Source organism: Culex quinquefasciatus, chromosome 2 (genome assembly GCF_015732765.1).
Source record: "Culex quinquefasciatus strain JHB chromosome 2, VPISU_Cqui_1.0_pri_paternal, whole genome shotgun sequence".
Lineage (NCBI taxonomy): Eukaryota > Metazoa > Arthropoda > Insecta > Diptera > Culicidae > Culex > Culex quinquefasciatus.
The window spans coordinates 59,912,674-59,936,220 of NC_051862.1; the positions used below are offsets into that span (position 1 = coordinate 59,912,674).

Below are 23,547 nucleotides of genomic sequence, written 5' to 3' on the forward strand. Positions count from 1 at the left end.
AAGTGCTTTAAAAGTGCAAAAAATGCCTCACGGCAAGAAAAAGAGGCGGTCCTCACCAGCAGGATCGGCAGATTTGAAGAAGCTAAAAAATGCCGAAGCGCTACCTGCAAAGCCAGGCAGTTTGAGCAAGGACGCTCAAAATTCGTCTGGAAACCAGTTCGCTACCCTCCCTGTGGACATGAGCGAGAAGGAAGAATTTGAACGACGGGAAAAGTTGCCACCCATTTTTGTGAAAACATCGTCATCGGATTCGGTGCGAAAGTGGCTGACCGGGTTTATCAAATCTGGTGCTTTACGAGCTTCCATTCGCTTGTGTGCTGATGGACTCAAAATTCTGCTACCTACCAGAAAGGATTACAACTACGTTCGGGATTTCCTGAACAACACCAAGATTGAATACTACAGCCATGACGATCCAGGTAAACGCCCCATGAAACAGGTCCTCCGAGGCCTGTACGACATGGATGTGAATGTGCTGAAAGAAGAGCTCAAAACTCTTAAGTTGAACGTGATCGAAGTCTTCAAGATGACGAGACACAACAAGGACATCAAGTATCGTGATCAACTGTACCTGGTTCATCTCGAGAAAGGATCGACAACGCCGTCTGAGCTGAAAGCAGTTCGGGCAATTTTCAACATCATCGTGACTTGGGAACGTTATCGTCCAGTGCACCGTGACGTGACACAGTGTTCGAACTGCTTGCAGTTTGGGCATGGTGGAAGGAACTGTTTCATCAAGAGTCGTTGTGCAACCTGCGGAGGTGAGCACAAAACTCAAGCATGCGAAACAATCAACGAGAACATCGAAGCGAAATGCTTCAATTGCGGCGGTGACCATTCGACCAAGAATCGAAGCTGCCCAAAACGAGCTGAGTTTGTAAAAATTCGGCAGCAAGCGACGACGAGGCACCAACCAAATCGTCGCAAAACACCACCAACTTTCACGGACGTGGATTTTCCTGCTTTGGCGTCACCAGGAGCGGGATCTGCTCGAGTGGTTCCAAATCTGCAGCCATTGCCGTTGAATCAGCGGCAAAAAGTTGCAGATAATACAACACCTCCAGGCTTCAGTCAGCAACCGAGGGTAAACCAACCAGCATCAACGGATGAAGGCAGTAGTGACCTGTTTTCTCCACAAGAACTTTTGAACATTTTCATCGAGATGACAACAACACTGCGTGGTTGCAAAACTCGCCAGGAACAAGTAAGAACCCTTGGAACATTCATCTTGAAATACAGTTCGTAGTTTACTCGTTCTAATGATTTTGAATATTTCAATGAATTTATTTTTTTAGTTTTAAGTTAGGATTAGTTGTTAAAGTGATTTTTTTTTCTTTTTTTACCCAAATGTATTCGATTCAATGCAATAATGTAAAACAATTTGAAGTAAAAAAAAAAATAAATGTGACCAGTTGATAATAAAACGAAAAATACAACAAAGATGAAGAGCATTAGGCCATACCACTTAGCATGTAAAAGAAATGTAATTATTATAAGAAAGTTCAATAAAGACATATTTAATTTCAAAAAAAAAAAAAATGGTCAAAAAATCTGCCGCCGAGTTATGAATTTTTGAAAAAAATAGTGATTTTTAGAAAAAAATTGAAGTTTCATGCAAAAACAAGTTTGACATTATTTTTTATTGCAAAATTGAATTTGCAATCGATAAGTACTTTACATATTTTTTGATAAAGGGCTCCGTTTTCAAGATATAGCCACCGAAAGTTTGATTTTAGCGAAATATTTGCACGGGTCCCCCAGAGACCGTTATTATGAAAAAAAAATTTCCACCCAAACCAATGATTGGACATGGTTCCTGGGACCATTCTGCACCTCTGGGCCGAGTTTCAAAATATTTGCCGGCAGAAATTTCGAATACGGTCAGTTTTAGTGTTTTGAGTAGAAATTAAGGGGAAATCGCTTGTAAAATGCGTAGGAAAAGTTCAAAGCTTCGATGTTTTAACTCCAAAACATTACTGGTCATAGTTTTAAGTTGTTCTTACACGTAGCAGAATGATATAAAACGATTTACCGGACTGACTTAGCCGGATTAAGCCTAAGTTAAGTGACTTAAGTCTATAATTTACAAGTTTATACATAAATATCTAATAAAAACTCCTATATTAGGCAATTTCAAGTCAAGGAAAGCTAGATTGCACAAAACTAACATAAAATGGGGTGACTTTGAGCCAAGGGGTGACTTTGAGCCAAGGGGTGACTTTGTAACTTTACGATTGCATAATAGCTGTATAGCTTAACTACAAGCTCGATAGGAATTGTATTGTAAGGTTTAATTTAATTGAATTGTAAGGTTTAATCGTTGCAAATATTGTTCATAGTTTATGTTGCACTCTCCCAACATTTTCAAAAATGCCGTAAAAAGTTAGATAATCACGAAAAACTTAAAAAAATAGATAACGCTTTAGTGTTATTAGCCTTATTGTTTGAACCCGACAAGAGTTTTAGGACACAAACTACAACTACAACTACTTACATACAATTCATACATCACCCATTGTATGTAAGTATTTGTAAGTCCAATAGTTTACACATGTTTGACTATACTATTTTCATATTTTCATAAGATTTACCAAGCTTTTTAAAAGAGTAGATAAGTGATTGTGTTTTCACGTGGGGAAAGAATAAGTTTTGTTTTGCTGAATATATTATTAGCAAACGTACTTGCTGATCAATAATATGTTTTAATGAATTGTAACGATAATCAAAATTTATCATTTAATTATAGGATACAATATGTTTAAAATGTTTAAAATTCATAACTGGTTGGAAATATTAATCCTATAGGAAGTTGTGACGTAGAACTTTTTCTAATAATAATCATTACACAGAACAACAAAAAAGTATGGGCTAAATGATAGCTGAAGTACTCTCTGGATTTCATTCGTCTGTTTCAAATTTGAAAAAGTTTCAAAACAAAAAAGGACAATTTATTTTGCAATACCACAAATTTGCCACGTTACAAAAGTTGTTGCCTTAAATTTTGATTGTTTTATTTAGATTCAGTATGAATTGATTCAATTTGCGCATGATTTTCAAATTTGTCACTTCAAGGTGACTTTAAATGAACAGGCCTTATTTAAATTGAATTAGCAGATTTGCGTAGCAATATCATCAAATTGTTTATGTGGGAACATAAATAGACCAAATTAATCCATATACTAAATTTGTATATATTAATTAACATAAAATTCAAGTTTATCAAAACAATCTTTAGTCGTTTGTTGGTACAAAGTCACCCCTTGGCTCAAAGTCACCCCATTTTATGTTAGTTTTGTGCAATCTAGCTTTCCTTGACTAGAAATTGCCTAATATAGGAGTTTTTATTAGATATTTATGTATAAACTTGTAAATTATAGACTTAAGTCACTTAACTTAGGCTTAATCCGGCTAAGTCAGTCCGGTAAATCGTTTTATATCATTCTGCTACGTGTAAGAACAACTTAAAACTATGACCAGTAATGTTTTGGAGTTAAAACATCGAAGCTTTGAACTTTTCCTACGCATTTTACAAGCGATTTCCCCTTAATTTCTACTCAAAACACTAAAACTGACCGTATTCGAAATTTCTGCCGGCAAATATTTTGAAACTCGGCCCAGAGGTGCAGAATGGTCCCAGGAACCATGTCCAATCATTGGTTTGGGTGGAATTTTTTTTTTCATAATAACGGTCTCTGGGGGACCCGTGATTTGCAGTTTTTCAATTTTTAAAAATAGTGACCATGAGTGACCATTAGGATGTAACAAAAATGACTTTTTGGCGGGCATTCAAGGGTTTGTTCCGGTTGGCGTATTGAGCCCAAATCCAAAATATGAGCTTGATTGGACGTAACAGGAGCTGGCGCTCCGCCCTTCAATTTTAAATGGGATTTAACCCGTAGAAAAAGATTTTTTTCAAAAATGTCACTTTTAGAGGCATTTTGGCCACTAAAGCGTTTATTTTCAACATCACTGGCGTGTAGGCCAGTTCCCTGCGGATTTTTTGGTATATATAACATTGAAATTTGGAGCACCCTGGTACTAGGTACAACCCTTCAAAGTTTGTCATTTTTTCAAAAAAATTATCCCAGCAAAAAAGATATGCGTCGCGCCTCGCGACGCCCTAGACGCCATTTGATTTTGCTGGGCGTAATATTCAATGTCTGGCCCTTTTAAAATGTTAGTCTTAATTAAAAAAATTTCAAAATATTTTTTCCGAAAAGATCGGAAAATTTTACGAATGTTTCACGTATTAACATTGAAAATCGGACCATTAATTGCTGAGATATCGTCATTAGAAAATGGTGGGTTGTTTAGGTGAGATTAAGAAAACTTCAATTTTCGTGTTTCTTTTTCTTAAAGTGGCTCTATCTGAGCAACCCGAGGTCCAATCTTCAATGTCTCTTAGACAATGTTATAGCAAATTTTCTGAACTTTTCAAAAAAAAATTTTAGAAATGGTCACTCATGGTCACTATTTTTAAAAATTGAAAAACTGCAAATATTTCGCTAAAATCAAACTTTCAGTGGCTATATCTTGAAAACGAAGCCCTTTATCAAAAAATCTGTAAAGTACTTATCGATTGCAAATTCAATTTTGCATTAAAAAATAATGTCAAACTTGTTTTTACATGAAACTTCGATTTTTTCCAAAATCACTATTTTTCAAAAATTCATAACTCGGCGGCAGATTTTTTGACCACGTTTCTCTATGGCTCAAAAATTGCGGATTTTTGTCCCCTAAAACATATCAAAAAATCTCAAAACTCAAAAAATACGTATTTTGGGAAATTGAGTTTTAGTGAAAAAAAAGTTGATTAAAAAATCTGCAAATTTTTTTTCCGTGTATCTTTTTTTTTCTCAAAGGTCCTCAACAATACCTACAACTTTGCCGAAGACACCAATATGATCAGAAAATTGATCAATTTTCCTTGAAAGTGATGGACAGCTTCACATTATTGCTTGGCAATCACTTTTTATATAACCGTGTAAGATCAATAAGAGGAGTTGTCCGAAAAGATTTAGTGCAATTTCAAATTTATGTAAAATGTAAAACATTACCTTTCTTTGGAAGAAATGGAAAAACACTGAATCAAATCCCAAATCAATATATTTCAAAACTGTAGTTTGCGAGCACTTATTACCACCTTCTTGTCTGAGAGATTTAGTTACTAAGCATGAAATTGGACGACAATAAAACGAGTTTTTTTTTTTTCAAAAGACAAAATAGACAGTTTTTATTCCTCACTGGTGTTATACAACAAATTGCTTTGCATATAAAGCAAATCTTCTAAAGATTAATAAATGCATCAAATGCTCTCGGTTCGACCTCACAACAGCTGCAACAGTACTGTGCGGGTCGATCCCAATACCCCGTCATTGTGTTTATTTCGCGTACAAGCGATATCCTTTATTCGCTGATGAACTTGGGCGCACGCTTCTCAACGAACGCGGTCATACCCTCCTGGCGATCCTTGGTCGAGAAGGTAGCGTGGAAGTGGCGACGCTCGAACTTGAGTCCCTCGTGGAGGGTGGTTTCGTACGCCGTGTTGACCGCTTCCTTGCACAGCTGCACGATCAGCGGGGAGAAGGTGGAGATCTTCTCGCCCAGCTTGATGGCTTCCCCAACGACCTTATCGGCGGGGAAGACCTTGCTAACGAGCCCGGAGCGTTCCGCTTCCTCAGCGTTGATCATGTTTCCGGTGAGACACATCTCCATGGCCTTGGACTTGCCCATGACGCGGGTGGTGCGCTGGGAACCGCCGGCTCCGGGAATCGTTCCGAGGGCAATCTCCGGCTGGCCGAACTTGGCCTTGTCACCGGCGTAGATGATGTCGCACATCATGGCGAACTCGCACCCACCACCGAGGGCGTATCCGTTGACGGCAGCGATCACCGGCTTTTGGGCCTGGGCGACGCGGGTCCAGTTGTTCAGGAAGTTACCCATGATGCACTTGGCGTAGGTGTTCGGCTGCATCTCCTTGATGTCGGCTCCCGCCGCGAACGCCTTCTCGCTGCCGGTGATGACGATCGCTCCGACGGTGCTGTCGGCTTCGAACTGGTCCAGCGCCTGGCTAACCTCGCTCATCAGCCCATTGCAGAGGGCGTTCAGGGCCTTGGGGCGGTTCAGCGTGATCAGGGCGACGTTCTTCTTCTCACCCACCAGCTCGGTCTTGATGAACTCGAACGCCTTCGGGGAAGCTGAAAGGATCAAAACGGATTGCGTAACTACGGTGTACGAACACTTTGGAACTACGCTGTACGCTACAGAACTTGCCACAACATATCCTGACTTCTTTATCTGTGCGTGTTGCTACGTAGCAGCTATACGAGACGAGCCCCAAGTTTGGTTACGTAATCAATAAAAAGTGAATTAAATAAACAGCTTAGCTAGGAGCAGCAAATCAATCTGCCAATGATTAGATCTCCCGAGCAGGCGCACAATCCCAGCTTGGTTCTGCATGATCAAGGCCACCCCGTCTTACATCATGTTGCCATGACAATAAAACTTACCGCAGCAGTAGAAGCGCACATTGTTGCTGTAGTTGGCCGCCTTGGCCAGGCCGCAGGCACGGGAAGCAAAAATCTTGCCAATGTTCGCCATTGCTGTTGAAAATCAAGTAGGCCGGGAGCACGCGAAGACGAGGAAGACGACTGTGATCTCGGAAGGTTCGTTCCAGAAAGCCTCAACTTCCACCGCTGATGGGCCAAACTCCACGGCACGAATACAGACTAGAAAACAGATCGCACACACATTAGTCGGCCAAGTCCCAAATATTTTCGTTTTATTTTTCGCAACTCACTGCGCGCTATCGTGTGTACAAAACCGGCTTGTTTGTGGACTTTGAGGGTGATTGTGTTGTGTCGGCAACCCAGTCGAAATCTAGGAGGCCGATCTAGGGTGCGTTGAGCTAATTTGAACTAATTATTTTTGGGAGTTTTTATTTTTTCCTTTTAAAACAGCAAAATAACACTAAAAATAAGGTAACTTCTTTATCATTTTATGTTGCTCAAACTATTCCAAAATTGTAACATTCAACTCAACTGAAACATCGAATGATACACTCTCGTGTGTGTCGTTGTTGCCGACTAGTGATACAAGCCAATCATCCGAGAACGCCTGCACTTGTCTGCGTGTCTTCATTGGAGTAAATTGATAAGAAGATTTCGTTGGAGGAAGAGAACAAACTTTATTCAGAGTATCGTTTGATACACTTCGTATGATAGTTGTTAGTCAATGGATAAATGTAAATTATAAGAAATTATTAAAAACAAATTGCTGCTCCGCAAAAAAACATAGACAGAAAAGTAACGTCCACCCAACCCCCTTCTAAATCAGGCAAATGTCCTTGTACTTTTCTTTGCCCGACTCCAAGCTGTACAGCATCTGAAAGCATCGCTGAACGGAAAGCTGCATTGCGCTCAGCTCCAGGCACGGGTACAGGTGGTCCAGCTTTTCCAGAAACTTGTAACACGCCGGCAGCACAGCCGCAGCGGCCCGTTTGTCGTGTCGAGTCAGCTTTTCGTCGATCTCCGGCGACATCACGCTGGCGAAGCTCCCGCCCCGTAGTTTGGTGGGCAGCAATCGGTAGATGGTGTAATTCCGCACGCAAGCTTCGCACTTGCACTCGAAGTAGTACAGATCCATCAGTTCGGTCTGACGCTCGTCGCGCTTGGCGAAGCAGTAGTGCATGCTGGAAATGGAAATAAATAAAATTTAAAACATATTAAAAGCCAACTAGGCCACGAATTAATAATTTAGAGTTGTAGAACCAATTCCACCTGAGGATTTGAAAACGGAAATTGTTGATGCTCCACTTTTTAAAGAGGATAAGGGAAATTTTCCAAGGTATCCTAAATAATCCTAAATACGCTACGTTTTATCATAAAATCTAACTTTTTGGAAACCCCGATTTTTAAGTATTTACTTACCCATAGTTATCGAACAGCTGGCCACCCTTCTTGATGGGTCGAATCACGACGATTGCCCGTGAACTTGGCATATCGATTCGGTCCACGTTCGGGGCACAGGAGTGGTTCATCAGGCTCATGATGGGGTACGATGCGGTGAAGTGGTTCTTGGCGCCGAATTGTTCCCTCCCTTTCGGTGTGTAATCCATGTAGTCCTGGGTCCGAAAGTTAACCGGAGCAATATGACACAGGTGAAGGGCGAGTACACGGATAAAGTCCCGATGGGCTTCGTTAGTTCCGCACAGTTCGCCCAGCAAGGTCTTGCCAAACAACAGCTCGCTCATGACGATGGCATAAACCGCGTGCTGAAGCAGATCTATAGCAGTGTGCTTACCCTGTAGAGTTGACATGGAATGGATTGTCGCGTACACATCCTTGGCGCCAATCGTGGTCCAGTCATAGTCGAACGGGCTCGGACTTGTTTGCTCCACGCATTCCGTAAACAGCTTCAGTTCGTCCAGATTGTTGTTGAAACTTGTAATCGTCTTCGCCAAAGTTCGAAAAGCCAAAACCATGACATTCGGGAAAAGCAAGCGTATGTCCTTGGTGACCGGACACTCCAGGCGGTGGTAGCTATCCAGTGCGCTCTGGTAGCAAGCGTTTGAGCAAAACATCGTGATCGAACACTGCTTGCACGGAATCAAGCTCAAGAATGCTTCCTGGTTACAATAGTCACAATGCAAATAGCGTAGCTCTTCATCCAACACGGTCGAGTGAGGTTTCTCAATGATGACAACATCTCCTACCTTCAAGTTGCGGTTCGTCACAATGCATCGTCCGTACTGGTCCTCGTGCTTCAGCTCCAGGCAATTGGCAATTTGCGGAATTTTCGGATTGGGTTCGTGGCTCAACTCAACCTTTGCCGCTAATTCGTCCTTCAACTCGCCCTGTTCACCAACCTCGCTCAGCAACTGCCGACAGTCCTGCTCGCGCTTGTCCACCAAATGCATCAGGTTCTCCGGGTACGGATTCTCCCGCGCCAACCGAATGTTGTCCAGCGCGGCTTGGTACTCCTTAAGCGCGAAACAAACCGCCGACCGGTTGCCATACGCTTCCGCCAGGGCCGCCGAGTTGGCCTCGGCCAAAGCAATGCTCTTGTTGTAGAACCGGATGGCGCTGACGTATCGCGCGATCCGCGGATTCACCAGCCCGTTGCCCCGCTTCCGGCAAGCGATCGCCTCGGCATCGTTTTTGCCGTCGCCAGGCAGGCCGGTCAAATCCAGCAAACGGAACTGGTCCAGCAAGCTGCGCACGTACGCGATTATTTCGCTGCTCGAGCGACAGGCCTTCAAGTGGCGCGCGACCCGTTTCTTGATGCCTCTCTCGTCGATCTTCTCCCACAGTTCCATGTACAGGTTGTAAGCGTCCTGCACCATTTTCTGGAAATTGAATTTGATAATAATTTCTGATAGACCTAATTAATCTTTAAAAGAGTACCTGTTTTTGGGAAAGCTGCAAATTTCAAAAGATCAAACTAAATCGGACTGCCAAAGCCACTGAAGACGATCTTCACAACTTGATATTTTCCCGCCGTTTGACTTTGTTTGCTTCCGGGTGGCAGCTACACTGTTATTAAAATAAGCTCAGTTAGGAACTAAAAACTGTCAGTTTTTCGCGCAACACTCAAAATCACAGTTATTCCTAAAAAGGGTACTTTCCACCCTTTTCCCAGCTTCACTCGTCGTTTTCAAAAGGGTATTTCGAAACCGTTCAAATCTGGGACCCCTTTGAATTTGAGATTCCTATAAGGGATCGTTCTTTTATTACGTAAAGGCTAGTATGGAGATCGGAAGGAAAGGGGTCAAGAAACAGCTTTATGAACAGCAGAACAAAGGAGATGGAGTGTTTTCTTGGGGCTTCTCTTCACCCTCTCTGGCTTGCTTTCGCTGCCGCTGCTGCCCATTTGAAATTTTTCTTGACCGGTTCCTTCCGAAGTGCGTATACCGCTTAACGCAAAAAAAGGATTTTTGGATCCCCTCGTAACAAAAATTCCATTCCGCGGTACGCTCCCTCCAACTCTTCTGGAATAATATTTGACTACTCAAATCTCTTTTTTTTTTGTATCTATAAACAAGTTTTTCAAGAAAATGATTTCAAAATTCTTATTTTGTCGTTTTAAATCAAAACAAGTAAAAAACTATTATAATTTATAATATTCACCATACACTCAAACCCCGATGGTTTGACACCGACTGTTGTCAAGCGAACGGGGTCACTTTTTAGTTTGACACCCCTTTTACACGGAGTTCACACACATTACCAAACGTTTGGTTTGATAATGTGCGTGAGCGCCGTATAAAAAGTGACAGTTCGTCACTTTTTAGTTTGATTTTGACCAACCAACGGGGTACAAACTAAAAAAGTGTCAAGCGAAAAAGTGACCAACCACCGGGGGTTGAGTGTATTCAAATGTTTGGCTAGATAATATCGAAGGCCGCCATCTTAAGCCCACTGGGCCCACAAAAAGGGGTACGCTCAGTTTGTATGAGAGCTGTCAACATGCTCCCGGGCTGGTCACAGCCCTGCGAAATATGTTGGCTGACATCAAGGTATGTATTAGAATGTAACAAAAATTACTTTTGGGCGGGCATTCAAGGGTTCCGGTGGGCATACTACACTGAGCAAAAATCCCACGGCTTATCGAAGTGTTCTACACATGATCTGACCCTGCTGTACAGAGCACTCAAATATCAATCGCAAAACACTTGAATTTTGGGCACCAAAATATACTGTCATTTCAATAGCAAAACACTTGAATTTGACGTGTTGCGTCACATGAAATACTATATTATATTTATTGGTTTTAAATAGCTTTTCTTTCTATAATCAATGCATGTTTGCATGTAAAAGAAATGGATTTCGTTTTTTTTTTTTAAATAAAGAAGATGTTGCGCAATTAAATTTTTTGGCTGCTTTTATTTTCTAACTTCAAGAACAACTTGGTGTGTAAAAACTTTGTAATTTTTTTCATCCGGTTGTCCCGCCACCACCACTGCTTCCTGGGAGGTTCCTCAGCGTCGGCGAGTGAAACACCGGTGCCGGCGGAGATGGAGGCCACTGGAGAATCTTCTTGTTGATGCGGAATTCTCTTTGGTGGAACCGCGGTGGTTCCATCGACTCAAACTGTGCCTTGACCATCCGAATGACGCATAGCTTGGCCCCTGCATCCGAATCTTGCTTCTCACTGGCACCGCTTCCTGGTTCGGCATCTGCAGCTCTTTCGCATCCTTCCTGTGAATCATACAAAATACATCCAAAAATCAAAACAAAACCCCACAACAAAAATTCTCTCCCCACTCACCAAATGGGTCCGGAAAGGAACTTTATCACAAAAGTTGGCTTCTATCCGGGAATCCGGGAGACCAAGCCCTTCCGCTGGCCATACGGAGCTCGAACCCGAGGACGCAGTCTTGTGGCGATGCTCATCTTCGCGGTTACAAACCGGGCAGGCAATTTACTGGTCTGGAACATGGCGGCAGCGAACTCACGCGGTCTGCGAAAAACGAACACACCGGACGGCCAAAACTTTCAAATGAGGAAACAAAGCAAAGTCTCATGAAGCTGTCGCGAAACTGCATTTCAAATCAAAACAAGATCAATTTCAAGTGTTTTCCTCATCACTTTGAATAGTTCAACACAGTGGGGCAAATTCATGAGCAAAACACTTGAAATTTTTGAGCCACACGAATGAAAATAAGGTGTCAAAAAATACCAAAAAGTCAATCGCCAAAACACTTGAATTTAATAATGGATTAGATTGAAATTGAAACACAAACAAATTAGATCTAAGATGCGGTTTAATTGAATCATTCAAGTGTTTGGGCACTTGGAAAAAAAGGGTGGCGTATTTTCAGTGTAAGCCCAAATCCAAAATATGAGCTTAATTGGACGTAACAGGAGCTGAATTTCGGTTTAGTTTGGCATACTTAACAACCCTACAGAAAAAAATCCGGTGAAATTTGCCCGGAAAATGCTCAAATTTTCACTTTTCTGAAAATCTTCATATATTTAAAATCCGGATCCGAAGTTTTTTTCGGGTAATTCCCTTTAACAATATAGTGGATGTCGCGCAACAACTTTCCATCGTTGCGTCGCATGCTTGGTCGCATATGTTTTGCTACAAAGAAGTTGTGTTATGCCATCGTTGATTGATAACGGGAGAGATTCTGATTGTGATCTTAAAATTAAAAAAAAAAAAATATCGTGAATAAACTTAAATCAACCAGCACAGCCATGTCCATCCTGCTGGCACGCCAGACCGCTGCCGCCCACCGTGGCCAGCTGCAACGCCACATGAGCGTAGTTGCGTCCGTGCTGCGGTACGCCGAGTTTGGCGACCCTGCCAAGGTGATCCGGCTGGAGCAGGAAACGGTGCCGGATCCGGCCGGCGGCCAGGTGCTCATCAAGACGCTGGGCGCGCCCATCAACCCGGCCGACATCAACACCGTTCAGGGTGAGGGTTTGGGGGTGGCGATGATGAAGGGGTGCGGTTTTACGAGGATTTTTTTTACTTTTAGGTAAATATCCGGTGAAGCCGCCGTTTCCGGCGGTTGGTGGCAATGAGTGCGTTGGTGAGGTGATTTCCGTTGGGGCGCAGGTCAGCGGGTTGAAGGTAGGTGATCGGGTTATTCCGTTTGCGACCGGGCTCGGGACGTGGCGATCGCACGCGCTGTACAGTGCGGATAGTTTGATGAAGGTTCCGGAGGCGATTGGGATTGCCGAGGCGGCAACGCTGACCGTTAATCCGTGCACTGGGTATCGGATGTTGAAGGATTTTGTACCGTTGAAAGCGGGCGATACTGTGATCCAGAATGGGGCCAATTCGGCTTGCGGCCAGGCGATAATTCAGCTGTGTCGCGCTTGGGACGTGCAGTGCGTTGGCATTGTCCGGGATAGGCCGGAGTTTTCAAAGTTGCGGGATCATTTGAAGAATCTGGGTGCGGCGGAGATTCTGACCGAGGAGGAGCTGAGGACTACCAAGTTGTTCAAGGATGGAATCTTCAAAAAGCCAAAGCTGGCGCTGAACTGCGTTGGCGGGAAGAATGCTTTGGAGATGTCCCGCCACCTGGATAATCATGGAGTTATGGTGACGTACGGTGGAATGTCCCGCGAGCCGGTCACCGTGCCGACGGCAGCGCTCATCTTTAAGGATCTGCAGTTCAGTGGGTTCTGGATGACGCGATGGACCAAGCAGAACGCCGAAAGCAGCAAGCGATCCGAGATGTTCCAGGAACTGTTTGGGCTGATCGAGAAGGGAGCGCTGAAGGCGCCGGCACATGAAATGATTGCATTTACCGACTACGTGAGGGCGGTGTCGAGCGCGCTGGACATTCAGGGGTTTGTCGGCAAGAAGTTTATTTTCAAGTTTTAAGTTACCGAGCTTTATTGGGTAGTTATCTGAATGTTACATATTATTGCTAAATCTGATCGATAAAAACTGGCAAAATGAAAAGTTATTTCACTACAGAGATGACAAGTCCTTGTACTTTAGCTTGCGCGTTTGCGTCGCAAAAATGACTTGAAAGCAGCGCAACAGCGCTTCCTGGACGGAGCTAACGTCGTAGCACGGATATTGGCCGCCAAATGTGTTGATGAACCGACAATAGTCGGGCATTTTCTTGAGCGCCGTCTGCATGTCGTGCTCCCTGAGCCGCTCAAATTCGTCGTTGTTGATTGGATGGACCACGTTCGGGGGTAGTTCGATGCGTTTCAGCGAGAAGTAGAGCGGATAGTTCTTCCGGCAGGCCTCGCACTCACACTTGAAGCTGTACTGCGCGCGGAGTCCACTCTGCCGATCGGTGAGCGCGTCCAGACAGTGATGGTAGCTGTGAAATTGAGTGTTTTAGATGGTATTTTTGAGAATTTACAGCTATCTTACCCATAGTTATCAAACAGCTGGCCGCCCTTCTTGACCGGTCTGTTGATCAACGCTGCGACACACCCGGAAGACAGCGTCACGCGTACCAGGTTCGGCGCGCACGAATGATTGATCATACTCAAGATCGGGAACGATCCACAACCCAGAGATTCCTGACGGAACTGCTCCTCGTCCGCGTCCGGTGCGTAGTCCATGTACATCAGCGAATGCATGTTGACCGGAGCGGTCTGTGCGTGTCGGAAGATAAGCTGTCGCACCAGATCCCGATGGGATTCGTTGTCGCCGCAGAGTTCGTTCAGACGTTGACTTTTCCCGAACAGAACTTCGCTCATCACGATCGCGTAGATTGCACGTTGCGTCAGGTCACCTGGGGTGCGCTGCTTCTGGTTTGTCGCTAGCACGTGGATGGTGCTGTACACTTCCTGCGGTGAGATTCCGGTCCAGTCCAGCTTGAACGGGTGCAGGTTTGACTCGTCAATGGACTCGATGTGGAGACGTAGTTCGTCTAGATTACCACCGAACGTTGAGATGGCCATCGTCGTGGTTCGTAAAGCCATCAGGATTACTTTCGTGAAGAGGAAGTGCATATCTTTGATGATGGGACACTCGACGGAGTGGTAACCCTCGTTGGCTTTCTTACGACAATCCTTTGAGCAGAACATCGTAAACGAGCAGCTTTCGCACGGAATCAACGAAAGAAATACGTCCTGATGGCAGTAATCACAGTTGAGATAACGCAGCTGGGCAGCAAGCAGTCGCGAAAACGGCTTCTCTACTATCACAACATCCCCAGCGCTGAGATTGCGGTTCGTCACCAGATATCGTCCGAATTGGCTGTCCTCCTTCAGCTCCAGACAGTCAGAAACGTGCGGAATCGAGGGATTCGGTTTGTAGCTCAACTTCGGCTCCCGTATCTCGCTGACCTCCGCTCCGCCGTTGCTTTGGAGCTTGTTCTGACATTCGGCTTCCCTCTTCGCCAATTTGCCCAGCAAATTCTCCGGATAAGGATTCTGTCGCGCCAGCCGGATGTTCTCCAAACACGCCTCGTACTCCTGCAGCTCGAAGCAAACCGCCGAACGGTTCGCGTAAGCAATGGCCAGCGTTTCCGAGTTGGCTTCCGCGAGGGCAATACTTTCGTTGTAGTGCTCAACCGCCTTGACGTACTTTCGCACCTTGGGGTGGAAACACTCGTTGCCCCGCTTCCGGCAAGCAATCGCTTTGCTTTCGTCTTTGCCATCGCCTTTGGGTTTGATGAACTCCAGCATGCCGTGCTCGTCAACGACCTGGCGGATGTATCGGATGATCTCCGAGTCGGTGCTGCAACCCTTGAGCGCTGCCGTCAACTGCTCCAGCTGGCCGTTAATGACGACGGTGCGCCACAGCTCCGAGTACAGGTCGTACGCGTCGAGCGGCATTTTCTGAAACGGGTTCCTCCGTTAATCAAAGGTCCTTTTCAGGTTTGCAACTAAAGATTAGGTATTCGTAGACCGAAGCTGCTGGCTACTCATCATCTCAGGATTGGCATTACTACTAAGCGATTCAAGGGAGACCCAATCAACACTGACTCCACTTTTAGTGGATCCGGCAATCAGCTGATAACAAACTCGGCCCCAGGTTTGTTTGCTTCACCATGGCACCGGTTGCCACCAACAAACTGCGCTGCGTTCACCGCCAGTGTGAGCCCTATTTATTTTGGTTCTTGCCACTCTTCGGAAAGCCGTTCGATACCGTGGACACGCGTGTTCCCGATTCCTAGCTTGAAAAAAAAGAGAAGGAAACCCCCGCAGTGATAAGTGGTTGATAACGAGATGACCATTACGAACCTGTTTATTCTGCTAAATCTCGGCAGCGAGATGCTGTACGTGATCGATCAGCGCTTGAAGGCCCAGGCGATTCCGCTGGACAAGTCCGCCCAGGGTAAGTTGTAGGTTCTGCAAGAAAAAAAAACCCTCGATTAGCAATAATTTGCACCTTATTTTGCACCGCGGAGTGGAAGGAGACCTTTGATTGGCAGCTTCTAAAAATGGTGCAAATAATCGATTTTCCTTTCGGGTGGAAAATGCACCCCTAAATGGACGAACGTGCGGTGAAAATCACGCACGACGTACGCCACCGCCGCGTATGTCGAACTGTCAGTTGTGTGAGATGTTTTATTTTTAGATCTATGTTCGAAGCATAGAACTTTATTTAGGACGGTGCGCGATTCGATAATCCGAATGATTTGTTTTATTAGATTTTTATAAGAAATTAATAATTTTCTTAATTGAAAATTTGGTTTCTGTTTATCGTTCTTATTATTTTATATTAGTGCTTGAAAATAATTAATTTTCTTAGTAGACCACCAATCGAATGAAATAAATAGTATTGTGAATTATTCAACTTTATGTTAGCGTGTAAATTTTGCGATTTGCGGCGACTTAACTGGTTTGTCACAAGAGTTTTGTTGCAAACTCAATGATACATTCAATATAATTGTTGCATGACAAAAATGGATTTAATAAAACATCAGGAATTTCTGAGTTTTAAACAGAACGTGATATAAAATTAATCAAAACTCAAGAATTTTCAATTATTAATTTAAATTTATTTACCGCAAATTACACACAAAAAAGAATCCTCTCATTTTTAAATAATAATCCATGTTAAATTAGTGCACGACCGGCTCCAGCGGCATGCCCCGGATGCTGGAAAAGTCCAGCTTGCTGTCCACGCTCTCGTCCAGCTGCCCGATGATGGCCACATTGTCCCCCCGGATGATGTGCAGCCCCAGCACGACCTGCTCGATGCCGGCCGTCATCGAGTAGACCCGCTCGTGCGATTCGTCCAGGATGATGTTTACGGTTTGGTCGAATCCCTTCAACGTTCCGACGAAATTGCGCCCGTCGGCGGTGATGATCGATACCGTGTTGTTCACGTACGATTCCAGCCCGGACATGGTCGTGGTAGCTCTTTGGGATGGTTCTGTGGAATATTTTCTCTTAGTTTTCAAAGTATTTTGCAAGGAATTTGAATACCTACGCGGTAAATAATTAACTTGAAGAACTTTTATCAAAAAATAATTCGCTTTGGAAAACGTTTGCGCGTTTTGTTTATGATTCTTGACATTTCTGGCTGTCAACCAAACTGCAAGAAAATCAATTGTTTATGGAGCACAGCCCTACTCTTTCTGTAGAATTTGCAAGGTGGCGTCTTATTGGTGAAAAAATAGGTTTTAAATATAGTTAAAAATTTTGCAAAAAAAATATCAATATTTTGAATAAAATAAAAATACACACACACACACACACACACACTTATCATTTTATCATCAAAACTTATAATTTTCCGAAACCAAAAATCTCGCTCAAAATTGACAAAAATAGTTGAGTATTATTCCAAGTTTCATTTTTTTTCGAAGACAACACTTCAAGCAAAACCTTCACTAAAAATTTCAGTTGTTATGAATTATCTCTTGAGTTATTTTTTAAAAGGTTCAATACAGTCATCCCACATATTCGGAACACCCACAAATTCGGAACACTTTTGTCGTAATTTGTCAATAGAATGCAAAATGCAACTTTTCTGCCGACCCTGCTATTTTTAGGGCCTTTATTTGGACACTCTCTTGCTATTTCACCAGTAAAAGGAATACTTTTTAAACAAAAATTGCATTTCCAGACTATTTTATTCAGAGCACCAAAACACTGCCTCCAAATTGCATGTTCCATGATTGTGGGATGTTATTGTGTCTCCCACAATTGTGGAACACCTGAATTTAACTGATATTTTCACAAAAAAGTTATCAGACCATTCATAAAACATTACTAAGCATGAGTTTTATTGGTTTCAGAGTGCAATGTTATTATTTTGTAAAAAATATGTACTCCTGGAGAGAAAACAAAGTTTGTTTACATCGTAAGAAAAAAGTGTTCCGAATTTGTGGATTTCAAGGGTCAATGTTATTCTTTGAAAACTTGATATAAAACGTAAAAACGTACAGCCGGTCTATACATCAATCGAAAGATCGCAAGAAAAGCTTTCGCATGAAGTTAAAAGCAAATCATTATGTTCAATTATCGATTTTATATGATTTGTTGAACATTGGCCGATCTGTAAACTGTTCCGAATATGAGGGATGACTGTAAACCAGTTTTTGTTTTGCACCTTTGGATCTTTTTTCCTTGTTTTTGCAAAGCAGCAAATCAAATTCTATGTATCGTAAACTGGGGTCAATCGGGACACATGGGGCGAATTGGGACAGCAGTTTTAACCATGTTGGAGCACAGTATTTTCATTTTTCTGGTTGGTTTCGGTTAGAACAGACTCAGGCCAACAAAATGTGTACATCCATTTCCAAATTTGAAAGCTTTAAGTGCTCTAAAAACTGCTGTCCCTATTCAGACTGTAATCCCGATTCACCCCAGATTACAGTACCTTCAAAAACGTTCTTTTCATGTACTCTCCAACGAACTTTTCTTCTCCCCATCGATAGTTCTCCGTGAAATCACCGAGGTGCTTTTGGACCCCAAATTTTTGCACTACATTTCAACGGCTTATCAGCACAACATGCTAACGGTTCAGCAGACGCGCATACTCCTGACGGATATTGCCTGTTGCTCGTTGATGCGTCTCGACGTCAGCTCGATGGATAAGCTGTGGGATCTCATGGTAATGATTTTCAAGTGGCAAATGTATCTCACCAACAAGAGCGCCCAAGCGCTGATGGATCTGACGTTTCGTCACCTGGACGGGATTGGTCGGTTGATCCCGGAAATGAGGAAGCAAATCCTGATCGACAATGTGAAAAAGACGCTGATTGAAATGTGGGAACCGCTGTGTGAGGATGATCAAATAATTGTTCATCGCAGAGTGTACAAGTGGTTAAAACCATACACAACCAAAATTTCCATTCTTATTCGCATGGGATTGCAGAAACAAGACGGAGAATTCGAGCCAACCCCGCACAATAACATATTCTACAATTATTACATAAACAATATCGGTGAGAATATTTACGCCAAAACCGCCAACCTCCAAGCATTGAAAAGCCAAACCGATCAGGCTGAAAACAACACCCTTGCTGAACAACAGGCTAGCAATAGTCACGAAATTGATACGCTTCTTGAGCAGTTGAACATTCAACATTCTGAAACAGACGATTCGGACGCAAATGCTACGAATGCTAAAAATTCGGAATCTATTCACGGAGGACTGAACGATATCGTTATCGATCAAAACGTGGAACCGGAAGCCAAAACTACAAGTACTGATGAGCTGAACGCTGAGGGTGGAAGTAATCTGGCAAAGTTTATGAAGAAAATAAAGATGGACGATGATGAGCTTGTGGTGAAACATGTCGAGGCTACTAATCCCAATGAAGAGCTGCTCAAAATGTTCGATCAAAATTTGGAAAATTGAATTTTTGAGTATGCCTCAAAGAGATTTATTGATTCTAGTCCAAGATAAAAAGGTTTTTAAAACACGGCACTATTAGTAATCCATTATATAAAATTTGCACTCCTGAAAACGAACAGAGTTGTTTTTTTATAAATTTGATAAGGAAAATTAATTATTGCCGAACCCCGTTTCGTAGAAATTCAAATGCAATTTTGATTTCATTTGAACGTTTTCATAAACAATATATTTATTGAGTTTATCACGTTTGGAGGTTTGTAGAATGTTTGTTTGAGTATATGTTATTGTTAGCTCTAAAATCTGAACATTGAAAATTGAAATTGTCCCTGTTTTTCGTGCGTTTGAACATCTAGAGATACACCATTGATAAATGTTTAAAATGGACCATGAAAAATGGTTCGGAGCATGAGTGATCAAGAAAAACAACAGCTATTGAAATAATGCGTAGTTTTTTATTCTGTGTCAAATATTGTAAGAAAATATAAGGCTTTCGATTGCGAATAATACCTGCGTTTGAAAATAATTGAAGCTATCCGAAATAAATCCATTTAAAAGGGAACTTTCAACTTGACCATGTCGAATCCAAGGTCGAAACACATGATGTTAATAGTACTGACCAACAAAATTTCTGCGCAGACTAAACTCGAGGGGAAGTATGAACTTTGGGGTTCACAGAATCACGTGCACTTTAATTTTTCCAAAAATAGTTTATCTGGGCCGAATAGTTTTTCTCCAAAGTTTGAATATTAGTAATAATAAACGGGCAAACGTTGAACATATAGCCACAGACAAACAGACGTGACTCTCCATACAAATTATTATTGAAATCCATCGTCCTTCATCAAACCACCAAATCACGGCGACGCCAGCGCTGCCTGGTGAGCTGATGCCGAAGCGCAGCCCAAACATACCAATACAAACCCTTCACTGTCATGTGTCATGTCAATGTATGCGTGAGACAATCAAGCCATAACGATTGTAAACATAATCAGCTGATCGAAATAATTTTGTTGTTGCTGATCGTCAGTACCCGATGAAAAACATAAAAATCAACGTCGATGGCCGAAGCTGACGATGGGTCGGTTCCACGGTTGGTTCCGTTTCCAATGGCAGAACTTGATGTGCCTAATCATGCGGCAGCATCAGCAACGACGCACCACAACCGCAACGACAGAGACTAAAAAACTGGTCCTCCCGTTGCTTCCAAGTTCTGTCGAAGATTCCTCCTCCACCGAAATCTCGATACCCCTGGTCACGAAAACACCAGTAGTGACCGCTGATATAGAAAAAATCCAATTCAAACCTACACAGAAAAAAATCAATTCTCGAAACCGTGAAGTCAGTTCACGATTATGAGAACCACGAAGGAATATATTCACGTTTATGGTGCAAATGCACCATACTCATGAATAAATTCCTTCGTGGATCTCACATTCGTGAACTTAATTCACGATTACGGGAATTGATTTTTTTCTGTGTACCAGAATTGGTCCCCATGATGGGCGTTTGGAAACATCCGCGGGGAACGTGTCCACGGAGCAGTTGAGTTGCGCCAATCAACAAAAGCAAAAATTCGCAAAGATTCCAAAAAACGCTACCACAAAATCATACATCGAAACAGAATCAAAGAAACTCAACTGTAGAAGAAGAAGCGCCCACGATCGACGCAACATCGCCAAAAGGACGACCAGCAGCAGCAATCTGAACAGCAGTCCACGAAGGATAAGCATCAGGTTGCTCCGAAGGAGATGACTCCACCATAGGATCCGGCTTCCTCCGCAGTATCGGGTGCCAGACTGCCCCAATCTTGTCCAGCAAAGCCTGGATTGTGGATCATCGTTAGAATTCTTGATTTCCATCATAATTGTTTTGTTTTCATTTGCTGCCTCACACGTGCTCAAGCTCAACTTATAAACACACATCACACACACTAAGAAAAAACGGGCGAGCTGTCACGACAGCAGCGCCATCAGCGCCGGGTGAGTGGATGCCGAAACAAAATTGCATTTGAAATAACCGTTTCAGAAGGACGATGGTTCGGCACTCGAGTGTCCCGTCTGTTTGTCTGTGATATAGCGCCGATATACATTGTACGTTAGGGTACTATTATGGGAGTGAATCTCGTAAAAAACGGTATGATTTCTTTTCTTCAAAATATAAAATGTGAAAAAAATCTACTGCTTATCCAAGGGTTCGAAAGGATGGAGAAACAACTCAAGAAAACTCTTTTTTCATAGATAAACTTATGAACGACCCCTTTCCTTTGGAGCTGCGTACTGGTCAGTACGCAGAACGGGGAATAGCTAAGTACGGAGCTTGGAATGAATGCGGTTAAGAAAAGTTGCGTATTATTTTTGTGATCCCTTCCTAAAAATAAAAAGATTAAAATATTGAGAAATTCTAAATGAAAATGAAAAACTAAAAAAGAACTAAAATTCAAAAGTACAGAAACTCACAAATAAAAAAAAATCTAAAATCAATCCTGATCATCCTGCTGATGTTTATATTAGGAACGAGCAGGATAGACCCTATGTTTACACTTCGACATTGGCCCAATCACATTGTTTTGCTATAGAGCAATTCCAGCTCAAATCAGGAATTTTTCTGGTACTTTTGTACCCGACCCTCTCCGATTTCAATGAAACTTTTTAGACATGCTATCCTAGGCCTATATAAGCCATTTTTGTGTATATGGAGCCAATAGTACTCGAAAATAACATTTGAGGAGGGCGTAAGTTATTTAAATATTTTTGTATTTTGTAATTTAAGAATTACTGTATCTCGAAGCCGTTGCGTCGTATCAAAAAGTGGTCAAAGACAAATTTGTAGGAAATTGGACGGGCTTTCTGAAAAAAATACACTGAAACAAAAATACTCGCCACATCTATGAGATATTTTGATGTTTAAGTCTAAAACTTAAATTTAAAGGTGATGTCACGATTTTTTTTCGTTCAAAATTTTTGAGGAAATAGCCTAAAATGTTACCAAAAAACTGACGAAAAATGCAGGATGGTATGTCTCTCCTAGAAAAATACAAAAATCATTTACTAAAACTGTTTTATTGAAAAGTGGTCTAAACGTCAAAATTTTTAAAAACCAGTAGTGGGAATCGATTCTCCAGACAATTTTACATAAAAATCTCCATATTGACCATTGTCCTATGTCCAATCCCCGTGTGGATCAATCGGACCGCGCACTGGATTCACAATCCAGAGGTCGCCGGTTCGAATCCCGCGGCGGGCGCTCTAAAATTCTTTGTGTAAATATGGGTATTCGGCGCCGTCGCTCCGTGCCATACTTTCATACACTTAGGAGCCCAGGGCGGCGAAGTCCTTGTAGATAAAAAGGAAGACACTAGTGGTTGGTACTAGCAATGGTGGCCGACAGCTATAAAGTCAACTTCGTGCCTATGTCCAATCCTTGGGAAGAAACAGCGATTTTAAAAATAAAAATGTTGAAAAACGGGTTTTTGGTGGTTTTTGGCAATTTCTATATGTAATTTTTAAATTACAAAATACAAAAATATTTAAATACCTTACGCCCTCCTAAAATGTTATTGTCGAGTACTATTGGCTCCATATACACAAAAATGGCGTATATAGGCCAAGGATAACATGTCTACAAAGTTTCATTGAAATCGGAGAAGGTCGGGTACAAAAGTACCAGAAAAATTCCTGATTTGAGCTGGAATTGCTCTATAAATATTTAATTTTATTTTCCTCAATTCTTAAATTCATAAATTTTAAAATTAAGGTACTATCTGCAAATTTGATATTTCATTGTATTTTTGAATTCTAAATTTAAGATTTTTTAAATAATAATATTTTATTTCATTGATTTTTTTTTTCTTTTGGAATTGTGAAATAAAATAACACACTCGAAGTGGAGTGGTGGTTCGTTTTACACACAGTTTAAACCAGGGGTGCCCAACCTTTTGGCCCTGCGGGCCAAATTTGATTTTTCTAAAGCAGGGGCGGGCCGGAACTAATGTTGTGAAAAGTTAAAAAAAGAAAACATTTTTTTTTCGTAAGATTTATTTAAAATGTTAATTCAAGTAAACAAATATCTAAACTAGTGTAGTAAATAAGATTCATGTATCTTGGTTTTAAGAAAAAAAAACCAAGATTACTTGCAAAGATGTGTTTATTTGATTTATTTTTTTGTTTTGGACAAAATTGTATTGTAATTATTCTTTTCGATTGAAATTCCATTCCCTGACATCATCATTTTTTTCAAGTTTGAAAAATCAACGAGACAAAATAAAATTTATTGAAATATTTGGATTTAAATCATCTCTATGAAAAACAA

The 23,547-nt window shown here is 42.1% G+C and overlaps 6 protein-coding genes and 1 long non-coding RNA gene across 8 annotated transcripts; 2 read left to right on the forward strand and 5 right to left on the reverse strand.

The window, feature by feature from the left end:
• Nucleotides 1-5,199: 5,199 nt before the first annotated feature.
• Nucleotides 5,200-6,937, reverse strand: LOC6038541 (probable enoyl-CoA hydratase, mitochondrial). Its single transcript, XM_001848276.2, has 3 exons — nt 6,800-6,937; nt 6,510-6,728; nt 5,200-6,197 (listed from the first exon to the last, which is right to left on the reverse strand). Exons 2-3 carry the CDS (start codon nt 6,598-6,600, stop codon nt 5,407-5,409), a joined length of 882 nt encoding a protein of 293 aa, XP_001848328.1. The 5' UTR covers nt 6,601-6,728; nt 6,800-6,937; the 3' UTR covers nt 5,200-5,406.
• A 46-nt stretch (nt 6,938-6,983) lies between these two features.
• On the reverse strand, nt 6,984-9,343 carry LOC6038540 (SET and MYND domain-containing protein DDB_G0273589). The gene is made up of 2 exons (XM_001848275.2): nt 7,929-9,343; nt 6,984-7,690 (listed from the first exon to the last, which is right to left on the reverse strand). Exons 1-2 carry the CDS (start codon nt 9,341-9,343, stop codon nt 7,327-7,329), a joined length of 1,779 nt encoding a protein of 592 aa, XP_001848327.2. The 3' UTR covers nt 6,984-7,326.
• A 1,525-nt stretch (nt 9,344-10,868) lies between these two features.
• On the reverse strand, nt 10,869-11,712 carry LOC119766734. Its single transcript, XR_005277085.1, has 2 exons — nt 11,269-11,712; nt 10,869-11,198 (listed from the first exon to the last, which is right to left on the reverse strand). It is a non-coding gene; the product is annotated as an uncharacterized LOC119766734 (long non-coding RNA).
• Nucleotides 11,713-12,165: 453 nt separating this feature from the next.
• LOC6049195 (enoyl-[acyl-carrier-protein] reductase, mitochondrial) lies at nt 12,166-13,407 on the forward strand. The gene is made up of 2 exons (XM_038252256.1): nt 12,166-12,420; nt 12,485-13,407. The coding sequence occupies exons 1-2, from the start codon at nt 12,201-12,203 to the stop codon at nt 13,336-13,338; spliced, it is 1,074 nt and encodes a 357-aa protein (XP_038108184.1). The 5' UTR covers nt 12,166-12,200; the 3' UTR covers nt 13,339-13,407.
• On the reverse strand, nt 13,333-15,869 carry LOC6038538 (SET and MYND domain-containing protein 4). Of its 2 annotated transcripts, XM_001848273.2 has the most exons (4): nt 15,847-15,869; nt 15,669-15,776; nt 13,846-15,263; nt 13,333-13,792 (listed from the first exon to the last, which is right to left on the reverse strand). In XM_001848273.2, the coding sequence occupies exons 3-4, from the start codon at nt 15,258-15,260 to the stop codon at nt 13,429-13,431; spliced, it is 1,779 nt and encodes a 592-aa protein (XP_001848325.2). In that variant the 5' UTR covers nt 15,261-15,263; nt 15,669-15,776; nt 15,847-15,869; the 3' UTR covers nt 13,333-13,428. The 2 variants fall into 2 exon arrangements, with proteins under 2 accessions (XP_001848325.2, XP_038108183.1); XM_038252255.1 differs by lacking the exon at nt 15,847-15,869 and having other exon boundaries at nt 13,846-15,597.
• LOC6038536 (protein OSCP1) lies at nt 15,604-19,743 on the forward strand. Its single transcript, XM_001848271.2, has 2 exons — nt 15,604-15,762; nt 18,317-19,743. Exons 1-2 carry the CDS (start codon nt 15,654-15,656, stop codon nt 19,240-19,242), a joined length of 1,035 nt encoding a protein of 344 aa, XP_001848323.2. The 5' UTR covers nt 15,604-15,653; the 3' UTR covers nt 19,243-19,743.
• On the reverse strand, nt 16,444-16,948 carry LOC6038537 (U6 snRNA-associated Sm-like protein LSm8). Its single transcript, XM_038252257.1, has 2 exons — nt 16,864-16,948; nt 16,444-16,806 (listed from the first exon to the last, which is right to left on the reverse strand). The coding sequence occupies exon 2, from the start codon at nt 16,778-16,780 to the stop codon at nt 16,493-16,495; it is 288 nt and encodes a 95-aa protein (XP_038108185.1). The 5' UTR covers nt 16,781-16,806; nt 16,864-16,948; the 3' UTR covers nt 16,444-16,492.
• Nucleotides 19,744-23,547: the final 3,804 nt, after the last annotated feature.